This window comes from Stegodyphus dumicola, chromosome 8, assembly GCF_044657685.1.
Source record: "Stegodyphus dumicola isolate Sdum_Otavi_A_Nest chromosome 8, ASM4465768v1".
NCBI classification, from domain to species: Eukaryota; Metazoa; Arthropoda; class Arachnida; order Araneae; family Eresidae; genus Stegodyphus; species Stegodyphus dumicola.
The window spans coordinates 160,444,489-160,457,889 of NC_140775.1; the positions used below are offsets into that span (position 1 = coordinate 160,444,489).

The 13,401-nt window shown below is 32.6% G+C and overlaps 2 protein-coding genes across 2 annotated transcripts in view; one reads left to right on the forward strand and one right to left on the reverse strand.

Moving 5' to 3' along the window:
* The window catches only part of LOC118184559 (dopamine receptor 1-like), a 382,281-nt gene that overhangs the window by 201,622 nt on the left and 167,258 nt on the right, over window positions 1-13,401 (reverse strand). The gene's annotated exons all lie outside the window — the stretch shown is intronic.
* LOC118198459 (late histone H2B.L4-like) lies at window positions 11,979-12,347 on the forward strand. Its single transcript, XM_035370140.1, has one exon. The coding sequence runs from the start codon at window positions 11,979-11,981 to the stop codon at window positions 12,345-12,347; it is 369 nt and encodes a 122-aa protein (XP_035226031.1).

The following is a 13,401-nucleotide window of genomic DNA, read 5'->3' on the forward strand; positions in this document are numbered from 1 at the left end:
GCAGCAATGAAAAAATTCTGCTTCAAGTCCAATCATTTTATCCTATATTAATTTATATTTATCTACTAGAAAGAAGGGACAAAATACCTTATATAACCCCTTTTAAAAGGCAATTGGGGATTAGAGAACCCAATTGCCAAATCCTGGTGGTGAAGAATCATCATCCATCACCTTTTAGTTCGAGCGCCACTGTAGAGTCATTAAGATTTTTTTATGCTGGAACACATGAAAAATGATTTTTTTTATAAATGAATAAATAATCTAAAAGCTTTTAGATTTTTTTACGGTAGGATTAAAGGAGCTCTTATTAAAGGAGCTTTTTTTTTAGAGTGTTGTGTGTGTTACCTTTATTTATTGAACATCGTGTACTTCGCACTTACCATTAAATTCAATTCCATAGCAAGATCACAAAATATTTGAAAGGAGTATACCTTTAGAATTTCCGGTGCAAATTCTCGAGCGCTTGAGATAAAAATGCGTTACGTAGCTTTTTTTTTTTTTTTTTTTTTATTGTTTTTTTTTTTTATTGTTTCGTACAGTGTTGCCATTACTGGCTTTTAAATCGTTGAGTTTGTTAATCAAAAATTCATTAAAGGTTAACAAAGTATGAAATATATAATAAAACAAATTCGAAATTCCAAATTTTTGGTCTCTAGATGCTCATATTCGAGTGGATGACTGTCAATATTTGGCTATCAAGATTTATTCTCAGATTTTGTCCCATTCGAAATTTTATAATTTGTTTTTTAGGTTAAAAGTAATTACTTGAGGTTTAATTCAATACATTAGAATTGTTTGAAATAAATGTCAGTCTGAAGAAATAATACGTGACTGTCAATATGTTTGAATTACATAAGTTTAACTAGCAAAAGATGCAGAAATTTCTTTCAGGTGTCAATCTTTTGATTTTAGATAGAAAACAAATAAAAATTAGAAGTTTTTCATTCCGTTTTTATTATTACTGTTTATGTATGATTTGATAAATTCATAACATAAACAATAAATATATTTAGGTACTATTCGGTTTCGTGGGCCGTAAAAAATCGCCAAACTATTGTTGATGCCAATGCTGCCAAAAAAAATTGCGGCAACCCTAACAATTGTGGCAAGAAAGGAAGTATAATAGTAAATAATTATTTAAGATTGATATTTTAATTTAGATGAAAGGTTAATTTCATATAATACTTTTTTATTATTATAATTTATATAAAAAAGGCTAAACATGACTGAATGGAAGCATAAGAGTCAATAATTTCAGATCATTATTATAATTTATATAAAAATTGCTAAACATAACTGAATGGATGCTTTCATCGCTATTTCGCTACCGACGTATCGCTAAAGCATAATTTTACCTCGTTGGTTGTTCAAATTCTATAATGAATGATGCCTTTTCTTTGAAAATATTCTCCGTAAAGTGCAGAATCGCTCACTTATTTGTTTGCCGCTTTTTACAAGGGTAAAAAACAATTAAATTTTTGTCAATTTTCTTTTACTTTTTAAGTGAAAATAGGTCGATGTGTACATAGATAAAGTCAAGGGTGTGCGCAGTACCATTTTTGTGCAATTCTAGGATTTTTTTTTTTTTTTTTAAGTGAAAATAGGTCGATGTGCACATGGATACCGATTATGTGCAATTTTTAAAAACGCGTCAAGCAGTGGGTGATTCTGCACTTTACCCAAAATTCTATTGCCGACTTTTCGTAATGGGCAATTTCCAAATTGTTAAATCCATAGGATATCAAAAAAGGATTAAAAAAAAAATATATATATATATATATATATATATATATATATATATTGAAAAATTAAACTAGTATTTCAATGGCGTCTTAAGAAATATAGAACTATATAAACTTAACGCAATCTGAAATCAGTGCGTACGCTAGATTTGGCGCGCTGTTAAATGGCCGCGTTTGCTAGATTTGGCGCTTTTGCGCATACATTTTCGCTGCTACGGCCCTCGAAACCGAACAGTACCAATATGGGTATATGTGAAATTTAAAATACTGCTAGAAAAGTCCACTTTGTTCAAAAAACAAATGCCAGCATCCAAGTCCAAGATCACCAAAGTCTCGAGAGGACTTTCTGCTCGCCACATATTTAAAGTGACCCATGCTGCAAAAACACTATACATTTATAAAAATCCATACCTTCTCTGAGATTCGAACCCAGGCTCTTCGTTACAGCACTTAACTTCGTTAACCACTCTACCGGTTGGTTAATGCTGATTTAATATGAGTACCCAAATTTACTTATTCTCCAGATTAAAGTGCTTGCAAATATTGATAAATTATTACTAGCATTTTTCTTTTGATGATAATATAGGACAAACAGTTATTTTGATTTAGCCATGAAAGCTGTCCTTTCAGAACTCTAATAAGAAGTGGATTTCATCTTTGATTTGTCTTTAATACCAACATAAGATTTTGACTATCTTAGACTATGTATTTCAAAGAGATAAGAAATCTGGGAATCATTTTTAAACTCGCCCATCTGCATTGCGTGCGTTGCCTCCCTCCCTCCCATATCGTTCCATTTAAAACTGATTTCTCGAACAGATTGCCAGCTGTCAACGGAATCGAGAGGTGACGTCAGGAACCATCAACTGAAATGTCAATCTAAAAGAAATTTGAAAGAAAGCCAAAGAGAAAAAAGCTAGAAGGGAGGGGAAGAAACTCGCAGACGAGTTCTGCGACTAATCTTTGAGCAGTTTTCGAACAGGTCACAAAAATAAATGATCTTTTTTCAAAAACTTCTTTGCTTTTATTTCATTCCCACAAATCCTTTTTTGGGAACCAGGGAAGTTGGTTTCGAGTTCACTTTAGAAAATCCTAGTATTTTTTTTTTTTTACAGTTTTCAGGTTGTTTCAAATATAGATTCAGACATCTAATCATAAAAGATATCTTATAAAGCGAGAAACCAGAAGTTACAAAATTATTCTATACAAATCTTAACAAATTTTTCCTCAAAAACATTCTCGCAGACATCTTTAAAAGAAGTTGTGGGTCCCATACATAAAATATTAAAATATGCCACAGCTTTCACTTAATTAGTTATTTTTTAGGTTAAACTATCCAATAATATCAAATAGAAAAGAAACAGGCCAGTGTAGAATTTAAAATTATATATAAAAAAGTAAATTTAGTTTAATAATATCAAATAGAAAAGAAACAGGCCAGTGTAGAATTTAAAATTATATATAAAAAAGTAAATTTAGTTTAATAATATCAAATAGAAAAGAAACAGGCCAGTGTAGAATTTAAAATTATATATAAAAAAGTAAATTTAGTTTAATAATATCAAATAGAAAAGAAACAGGCCAGTGTAGAATTTAAAATTATATATAAAAAAGTAAATTTAGTTTAATAATATCAAATAGAAAAGAAACAGGCCAGTGTAGAATTTAAAATTATATATAAAAAAGTAAATTTAGTTTAATAATATCAAATAGAAAAGAAACAGGCCAGTGTAGAATTTAAAATTATATATAAAAAAGTAAATTTAGTTTAATAATATCAAATAGAAAAGAAACAGGCCAGTGTAGAATTTAAAATTATATATAAAAAAGTAAATTTAGTTTAATAATATCAAATAGAAAAGAAACAGGCCAGTGTAGAATTTAAAATTATATATAAAAAAGTAAATTTAGTTTAATAATATCAAATAGAAAAGAAACAGGCCAGTGTAGAATTTAAAATTATATATAAAAAAGTAAATTTAGTTTAATAATATCAAATAGAAAAGAAACAGGCCAGTGTAGAATTTAAAATTATATATAAAAAAGTAAATTTAGTTTAATAATATCAAATAGAAAAGAAACAGGCCAGTGTAGAATTTAAAATTATATATAAAAAAGTAAATTTAGTTTAATAATATCAAATAGAAAAGAAACAGGCCAGTGTAGAATTTAAAATTATATATAAAAAAGTAAATTTAGTTTAATAATATCAAATAGAAAAGAAACAGGCCAGTGTAGAATTTAAAATTATATATAAAAAAGTAAATTTAGTTTAATAATATCAAATAGAAAAGAAACAGGCCAGTGTAGAATTTAAAATTATATATAAAAAAGTAAATTTAGTTTAATAATATCAAATAGAAAAGAAACAGGCCAGTGTAGAATTTAAAATTATATATAAAAAAGTAAATTTAGTTTAATAATATCAAATAGAAAAGAAACAGGCCAGTGTAGAATTTAAAATTATATATAAAAAAGTAAATTTAGTTTGGCGAAGATTTGGAATAAAATTCTAAATTTTGAGAATGTTTAGACACATGTCCCTCTTTTTCAAGAGCAAGCACATCCAAACACAATCATAGCACCATGTGTTAAGGTTGGTTTATTTAATTACGGCAAAGCATCGAGGGCTATCTCCCTAAGGGAAGGGATGCCCTCTTGGAGGACTTTCTAAGGGAAACTGGCTTCTACGCAAGTTACACATGAGGAAAACAACGAAACTGCCCATTCGAGCCAGCCCGTTCGAGAGCTTCGAGCCTCGTACCGAACTACCAGTGTTCAGCGATTTTACCGTATGGTCACTGGTGGGCCCCATTTGTTAAAGAAAATAGTAACGAAACATGCCAAACTAAGATATTAAAATTCTAAAATCGTTAAGAAGGACTAAACTAGAACTAATGTCATTAAATATAGAAAAGAAATTGTGAATGGAAAAAATTTCAGAGAAATTTAATTCACTAATAGCTATATGGATAATTTTAGCAGAAGACAAACCAATCGTTGGTTAAGTTTCCCAGTTATGATCAGCTATCGAAGATTCATTTATCCTTTTCGAGTTGAAGTTTCGTGTTCCTTGACGGGAAATTTTAAAGCTTCAGTAGTTTGGCTAATGTATGACAAACCGCACTGTAAGATAAGTTATAAACTCACCGAGAATTGTAATCAGAAATAGGATTTTTAAGAATCGAACAACGAGTTTTATTAGTAGGTGAGAAAATGACCTGAATGTTAAATTTCTTCAGAATTCGAGCGCTTTTGTACTTAATAAATAGAGTGATAAAATGGGGGTTATTATGATTATTTTCAGTAATATTGAAATTCTATGAAATATTGAAAGTTTGTTCTTTTTGATGTAAACGACTCTTCGATTCTCAGTCAAAGAAAAATGGTTTCCTCAATGAGAAAGCGAAAGAGTTTTTCGAAAGCTATATAAAATCAGTGCTAATCGATATATATTGTGCCGAAGTTTCTACATAGACAGATGATTTTAGTGCAATTGATATGTGAAATTGTTGCATTTTACTGTGCAATGTAACGCCAAAAATCTAAAACGAGAAACTATGCCGGAAAAGTAGGAATATAGTGGCAAACCCGTTTAACATTGAATAAAGGGGTATCTCGGTAATTTGGCGAGATATCGCTAAGCTGGCAACGGTTTGGGCAACTTATTTTCTCGCCAAATTTGGCTAGAAATCGCCAAAAGACGCCAAATTTGGGGACTATTTGGCAATATTTTTGTCCGGTCCCTATATCGCCGGTTATTTACGGTTATAATAGGTATCGTAATAATAATGTTAGGGATTTTATATTTAGTTAGCTATTTTTAGTAGAATTGTAATTAAAATTGTTTTATTTCCCCGTGCAATGTAGCGCGTGACGAATTTTAAGAGAAAGCTATGCCGTAAAAGTAAAAATACACGAACACACGCATTTAATAAATAAATATCTCGTAATTTATATTTAAACTGAATAAATGTAATTGACTACTTTGTTACTGTGACCGTAATTCTATTCTTTTGCTTTCCAGGAATCACGAGAAAACGCAAATTATCAGAACTTTCTGGTGCTCGATTAAAAAGCTTTAAAAAACCGGAGAGAAACATCTCAGTTCAGTTGTTTACTTAGCTGCTGTAATTCTGAGATCGGATTAGCTTTCTCTGCGCTTTGGATTGCGTTCTATTTAACGTTTTAGTAGTTTAAAATATAACTACTGCGTGATATTGTTCGAATATCTTCGAGTAAAAACCTAGCATTGTTTTGTTACATTTCTTGCTATAAAAATAAATTTTATTAACTTTTTATAGAACTTGTGCATTCAATCTATTACGAGCCCGTACGCGAGCAACAATACGCTTTGAATAAATGTTATTGATCACTATATTAGCTGTAACCGTAATTTGACCCTCATATTGCTTTCCAGTAATTTCAAGAAGCAGAAAGTACTAGAAATATCTCGGCGTCCGGTTGGAAACTATATGTTATTGTTGCAGGTCGTTGGTTCAGCATGACTTTGAGATATTTCCGGGTCAGGTTTCTCTGCAGATGCCCTTTACATTGCTTTATGTTTAACGTTCTAAGTAGTTTGGTGAGTAACTACTGAATGTACTCTGTGATAATGTGAACTCCTGTACCAGTATTTCTGAGGAAATTTCCAGAGCTTTGAATTGTTTATTTCGATAAATAAATTTTATTAACCTATCATCGGAACTGTGTGCATTCAATCTATTACGAACATGTACGCATGCCACAATATTACATAAAATTATTGGTTTATCAATGAAAAATCGATAGAATTTTTTTCAAAAATCTGTGCAAAGTTGCTTTTTTGCCTAATTTTTAAATCGAGTAATAGCTTTGCTAATATTATGTCTAGACAAAGAAAAGCCTTATAAAATATCATGGCGCCGTCTATATAGGCAGCCCCATTGTGGTATCTTTGCCATAATTCTAACACAGACTTCTTCCAATTCCATTTCGTTTGTAGTCAAAAATACTTAAATTATACCCCGGGAGTATTTTCCCGCACTTATTCTATCACGACATTCTCGAGAGACTTCCGCATTGACCAGTCCTAATCTACCAATAGGCGACAGTCATAAATATAATAAATATACTTCTAGTCTGAAATTTTGAATTCAGAGCTATCGGGCGATAGTCAGCTACCATTGCTAGTTAGGTGAACATATTTGAAAACAAGTAATATAAAAAAAAAATAAAGTCAATTCCTACTTAGGTCAACAAAGAAAAATTTTTAAAATACAAAACAAAATTTTAAAATGTTAAATTAAAAATTAAAAAATTTTTGATTGTATTAACATCAAGTGTCATCCATCCACTACAAGTTTAAAAAATGTATTTGAACTTGAGTGGATGAATAAAAAGTATTTTATTAACGATTGAAAATTAATTAATTAATCATTAATTAAACAAAAAAATTAAAGCCAATTAGGAATTTTTAGAATTTCCAGTAGACGTTCAAAATTCGGCCTTCCAGGTTTCCATATCCGGGTGGAAGACTACGTTATTCAAAATGTGATGGCTTTAGTACCATTGCTTTTTCAAAATGTGAAAAAAATGCATAAAATCATGAAGATTCTTCATTATTTAATTTCTTCAAATATAAAACAGAGAGATAATATTTGGTGGCAGCAATTTAAAAGGTGATACGTCATTTATAGTGAAACGACGAAAATGCCGTTCCGAGCTAATAGTGCTTCTCTTTGGGCTAATAACTCAATCAACAGAAACACGCAAATATTGAAAAGTATATTTTATTCTTTAGTAGGTCTTTTTTGTGAACATGCTGATGAAGCAAAAGTTATAAGGTATTTCTCCCACTTTCCTAGCGTCCTTCGTGGTGTAGTGGTTATGCACGCTGGGCCGGTATTCCAGAGGTCTGTGGTTCGATTCCCCTGCGAAGGCGTTTGCTATTTTTTCATCTTTCCTTCTTCAAAAAAAGAATCCTAATGTTTCTACAAGGTGCCTTCATGAAATTACCCGAAGAGATGTCAAAAGGTAATTAATTTGATTAAAAAATACTGTATCTTAGAATTTATCCAGTTTCTCTCAATTTTTCTCTTCTTCTATTAATCAAAAAGTTCCTTGAACTTTATAAATTCCTGGAGCTTTTTTTTTTTTTCTATCCAGTATAGAATTCCGAACCAAAGAAGGAATTCAGGACTGTCCAGGTTATTCCGGATTGTAATCCTATCCACAAGTCGACTGAAAGCAGTTATAATAACTGCCACTATTATTTATTTTTATTAAAGATGCTGTTTTTTTTAAGCTTTTTCTATCTTTACTAGAGTTCTCTTTTTCGATTAAAATATAATACTTTCATTCAACCTTAAAATGTCCTCCTTTTTAAAAGTGCCCACCAGCGGCCGAACGGTAAAATCGCTAACATTGGTAATCGCTAACAATAGACTTACCGGAATTACAATTTTCATTACTGTAGTCATTCAATTATGTCATGTGATAGTCTGTTGGTTGTTAATAAGCGCTAATGTGGATTTCCTAGAATGCGGTGATGTAAAGGAAGAAATGCCCCAAGTTAATCCTGCAGGTCCGAGGTTCGAATCCCGCGAACGGGCGTTTTCGGGGTTTTCCCCATGTGTAATGTGTATACGAGCCAGTTTCCTTTAGAAAGTCCTCCACGAAAGCATCCCTCCTCTTAGGCAGATAGCCCTCGAAGCTTTGCCATAATCACACACACACACCTCCTTTTCGAAAAATGTTGATGCAGTATAAAAGTACTGTTTCGCTGTATGAGCATTTATTTCCACCAATAGCTTTTTGAAATTGCAGAAAATTTGAGAATTTTATTTTGCATTTCAGCTGCTCAGATGGGAAAGTGATTAGCGACTCTGGCTGCCGCACCGAAGGGTCCCGGTTCGAATCCTGCAGAAGGTATGGATTTAATTTGTCAGTCTCCTCATAACAGACAACAGAGGCCTACATATTAAGTGCTTCCATAATAAAGGACCACCACTTCCGGTCTTAGTAGTGGCCAATGTCTAAACTGCTAAAGGTTCGCTACTGGAAAGAAAAAAAGAAATGTTGTGTGAACTAGATGACTTCCTCGTACGGTTTATTCAGAAAGGATTTTGCGTTGAATCACTGTAAAAGGTTGAATCACTTTTCAAATTGTTGTCACCAAATATTATCACCCTGTATTATATTTAAAGAAATTAATCATGAAGAATGTGCATGAATGTTTCCACATCGTGAGGAAACGACGGTTCCTAGAGCCATCAAATTTTGAATAACGTAATCCTCCACCCGAACACGGGCACCTCGAAGCCCGAATTTTGAATTTCGAATTTGTTTTATTAGCTATTTCACATTTCGTAAAATTTTAACGAATTTTTGATTAACAAACTCAACGAATTCAAAGCGAGCAATGGTAACACAGTACAGGTGGGGGGATATATCTCCAGCGCGGGGTGCGAAGAGGATGATATTTAATAAGGTATACACGAAAACTTTAAAAAAAGTCCCTTTGGGAGTAATATAAACTCTGAAAGCTTTAAGAATGAATTGTTTTTGCTTTGTTTTGTGTGTATGTGTGTGCGTTTTGTGTTGAAATATTAAATAGCATAATGCTGAACCGATAAATTTTGCAAACGTGTAAAATCCCCCCCCCCTCCATCCAATTTTTAAGCGGAATTATTTGCATTTTCAGTCATTCCACAAAGCTTTTCGAAGCCTCTAGTGACTTGTCACAGAGTATTATATTTTCGCGGAACATCTGTTAAAAATTACTGCAGGATTAACTTGGGACATTTCTTCCTTTACATCACCTCATTCTAGGAAATCCACATTAGCGCTTATTAACAACCAACAGACTGTCACATGACATAATTGAATGACAACAGTAATGAAAATTGTAATTCCGGTAAGTCTATTGTTATGAGCTCTCTTCTGCAAGCTGGTTTCTTTGAATGTTGGTTGGTCGGGACAACGTACATGTATTCATCTTGCCATTGTTTGATCGGATCCCCACTAGTGGAGAATGCGTCACACCTGGAACTTTGAGGTAGCCTAAACAAGTTTCGGACCCTGCTGCACTCACAATAATAAGGTCTTGTACTTCCTTCACCGTCAATCAAACAGGGCCGTGACGCCATTAACGCATAATCACTAACGTAAGGGTATTTTACTTTTGCTGCAATTCTCTGAGACATCATCAAAGAGATTCCAAAACAGATTTAATTCAACGGAAGGTGACTATATGAGATAGAAAATGAGATAAGAAAGAGCCAACGACATTGGTATGAGTCCATAAAAACTAATATGTTAATATTTTCAAGTTGCTTCCTAACAGCGAAACCACACTATTTAAAATAAAATAAATATTTCACTATTCTTATTCTCTCATTCAAATATCATATCCCCCCTCCAATATTCCCTTACGGTCTGGTTAGGAATTCGCAAGGAAAACCCATCAGTTATTAATCCATCAAATGAAAGTTGCCTAGGCTACAGCACAGAATGTGACCGATATTGTATCCGCAAAAAAGCGGTAGACAACATAAATATTAAAGCATTCTCCGGGATTCAAACCCGTGTCCAAAGATATGGAAGCATGAATCATAATATTCTGAATTCCGGCAAAATATTTCAAAAAGAGTTACTTTATTTAAAATCATGAGTAGGTAGAATTATATGAGGATGACATTTTTTTAGCTCAAAGGGGGGGGATTTGCACAGAAAGCTATTAATTTCGTTTCGGCATTTTCCTTTGGTTCGCTATATATTTCACTTTTCAAGTTGTTGCCACGAAATATTGGACCCCGGCATTATATTTAAAGAAATTAAATAATGGTGAATCTGCATGAATGTATATATATTTCTCGTCCGCGCAGTATCTAAGCTGTTAAAAGTTCCACTGTTTTCATCTATGCATTTTTAAATCATTACATATATATCCTAAGTCTAGCTTTCGAAGCATGGAAAACGCAATTTGAATTTCCTCAATCGGCCCAGTGGAACGGGAGATATGGAACTGAGCTTTTTTTTTTTTTTTCTTTTTCTTTTTTTTTTTTTTTTTTCTTTTAGTCCAAAGAGGCTTTGTCCCTGAAGGATCATTGTTTTTATTTTGCGATTTTGCATTGGTTCACTATAAATGTCCGTTTCACTTTTCAAACTGTTGCCACGACTCTAACATTTAGTGAAAGAATGAAGAAATTAAATAAGGAAAAATCTGCATTAATGTATGTCTATTTTTCGCATTGTGAAAAAACAACGGGACATGAGCCCATCGAATTTTGAATGATGTCATCCTCCTACTAATATGGGCATTTGGAAACTCAAATTTGAAATTTGGAATTTGTTTTATTATTATTTCATATTTATTATTGATTTCATATTTTGCAAAACTTTAACGAATGTTTGATTAACAAACTCAAGGATTTCAAAGCGAGCAATGGCAACACTGTACGGGAAAGAAAAAAATACATTTTTACCTCCAGCGCGCGAGACTGCGTATCGAAAATTACAAAGATACGCTCTTTTTAAATTATTTTATGATAATGCTCTTAAACTGAATTTTATGGTTTGAGTGCGAAGAATATGATATTTAATGAACAAAGGTAACACACAAAACGTTAAAAAAACGCCCCTTTGTGGGTAATATAAAATCTGAAAGCTTTCAGAATTTTCCCCCTGGTTTCGTAGACGTACAAATCACCTAATACGAAAATAATCTTTAATTTCTAACTTCAGTTCAGGGCCCACCAGCGGCCGAGCGGTAAAATCACTGAACACTGGTAGTTCGGTCCGAGGTTCGAATCTCGCGAACGGGCTGGCTGCATGGGCGTTTTCGTGGTTTTCCCCATGTGTAACGTGTATACGAGACAGTTTCCCTTAGAAAGTCCTCCACGAAGGCATCCCTCCTCTTAGGCAGATAGCCCTCGAGGCTTTGCCATAGTCACACACACACACTAACTTCAGTTCAAAAATACATACCTCCCCCACACGCACCGCCCAACAGAAAAGGCAGAAATTTGAATAAAAGTAAAAGAATTGAAGAAAATTTTCGTGACGTCATTAAAACGTGATCGTCTATTTGCTACTCATGATCAGCGTTTCATTGGAGAAACAGTTTATTGCTGAAATACCAAAACTGTATATAATAGTTGCGGTGGGAAATGAAAAACTTAACAGTTGGTTTTGCTAATCGTGGTTTTGCTATCTCTTAGTTCGTCAAGCTTTTAATTTTGGTAATCCTCAGCTATGACTTCGAAAGTGCGTTCTGGTAAAAATATTACTAAAGCAGCAGCGGTCCTAGTTGATAAAAAAAAGAAGAAGTCCAAGAAGAGGATTGAATCTTTTGGAATTTATGTTTACAAAGTCCTTAAGCAAGTGCATCCTGATACGGGTATTTCCAGTAGATCTATGAGTATTATGAATAGTTTAATGTTTGATGTTTTTGAACGACTTGCTAAGGAAGCATCTTTCCTGGTTAAAAGCAACAAACGGAATACTCTTTCAAGTCGAGAAATCCAAACTGCAGTCCGATTAGTCTTTCCGGGTGAGCTTGGCCGACATGCTATTTCAGAAGGGGCCAAGGCTTTGACTAAATACATGTCCGACAAGAAATGAAGCCATTATTGAACGGATTTAACTCTGCATTTCTCTAGCTATCATTTGCAAGCAGATTCATGCTTATATTGTCTATGCCACCGGAACTACTTCCTTCATTAAACTAGTGATTTCTGCATTTCGTGAAAAGCATTTTTCAATTGCTTTCAAGCTGCGTCATCCAATATCAAAGCAGTCTTTTGGTGAGTCTGATATACAATTAAACTCTTTCAAAGAATTCATTTTAATTCCTGCTTTTAACAAAACTGAGTGGAATGAGACTGCGGATAGAAACACGTCCAGTTTTTAAAGTAACTGGAATTCTCATTCTTGGTGTGTATTGAACAAAACTTCCAACGAAACTCTTTGCACTTCTTAAATGAATGCTATCTTCTGCTGCTTACTGAAATGATAACGTTGTGACAATATTGTGTGGATGGAAACTTAATTCATTATGCATTACTTTAGTAATGCATAAGTGTGGTGCAATTCCATAATAGAAATAATTCATTAACTATTTCTTTAGTTTCCATCATGGTAAAACCTCTTTACGTTTAGTTGTAAATAGAGTGAAGATTGTATGTTTTATATCTATTGGAAACTTAAACTTCCTTTGCTTTTATATATTACTCGTGTTTAGTATTTTACCATGTGTGTTTACTTGAACTAAGTATGTAAATTTAAGTAGAAAGTGATTTGAACTATTAAAATTGTCCATTTTAAGAACGAGTAGTAATTTAAGAATTTTTTCGAATTGTACTTTTAAGAACGCTTCAGAACTCTTGTGTTTGCGTTAATTTTAAAAACGTAATAATTTTAATTTAAGGTTTTAAAATGTACGTTAAATACTTTAAAAAAATTGTATTCCTGTGTTTGTATATGCGCATCCATAAAACTTCTATTTGAAAACCAAGTTCGGTTTTGTAAATTATCGAACTTAACACATGGTAGGTAATTTGAATTAAAAACTTCAGCTATATTTCTTAGAGATGTATTGAACTAAAGTCCACAAGTAGAAGTTGTAATTCTTGTACTCGAATTCGATTCTTGTAAACTATCAGCATTTTATCTGAGA

Bases quoted from the DNA above. Each gene is read 5' to 3' on its own strand.
- LOC118198459 (XM_035370140.1), top strand. From the start codon at position 11,979: ATGACTTCGAAAGTGCGTTCTGGTAAAAATATTACTAAAGCAGCAGCG.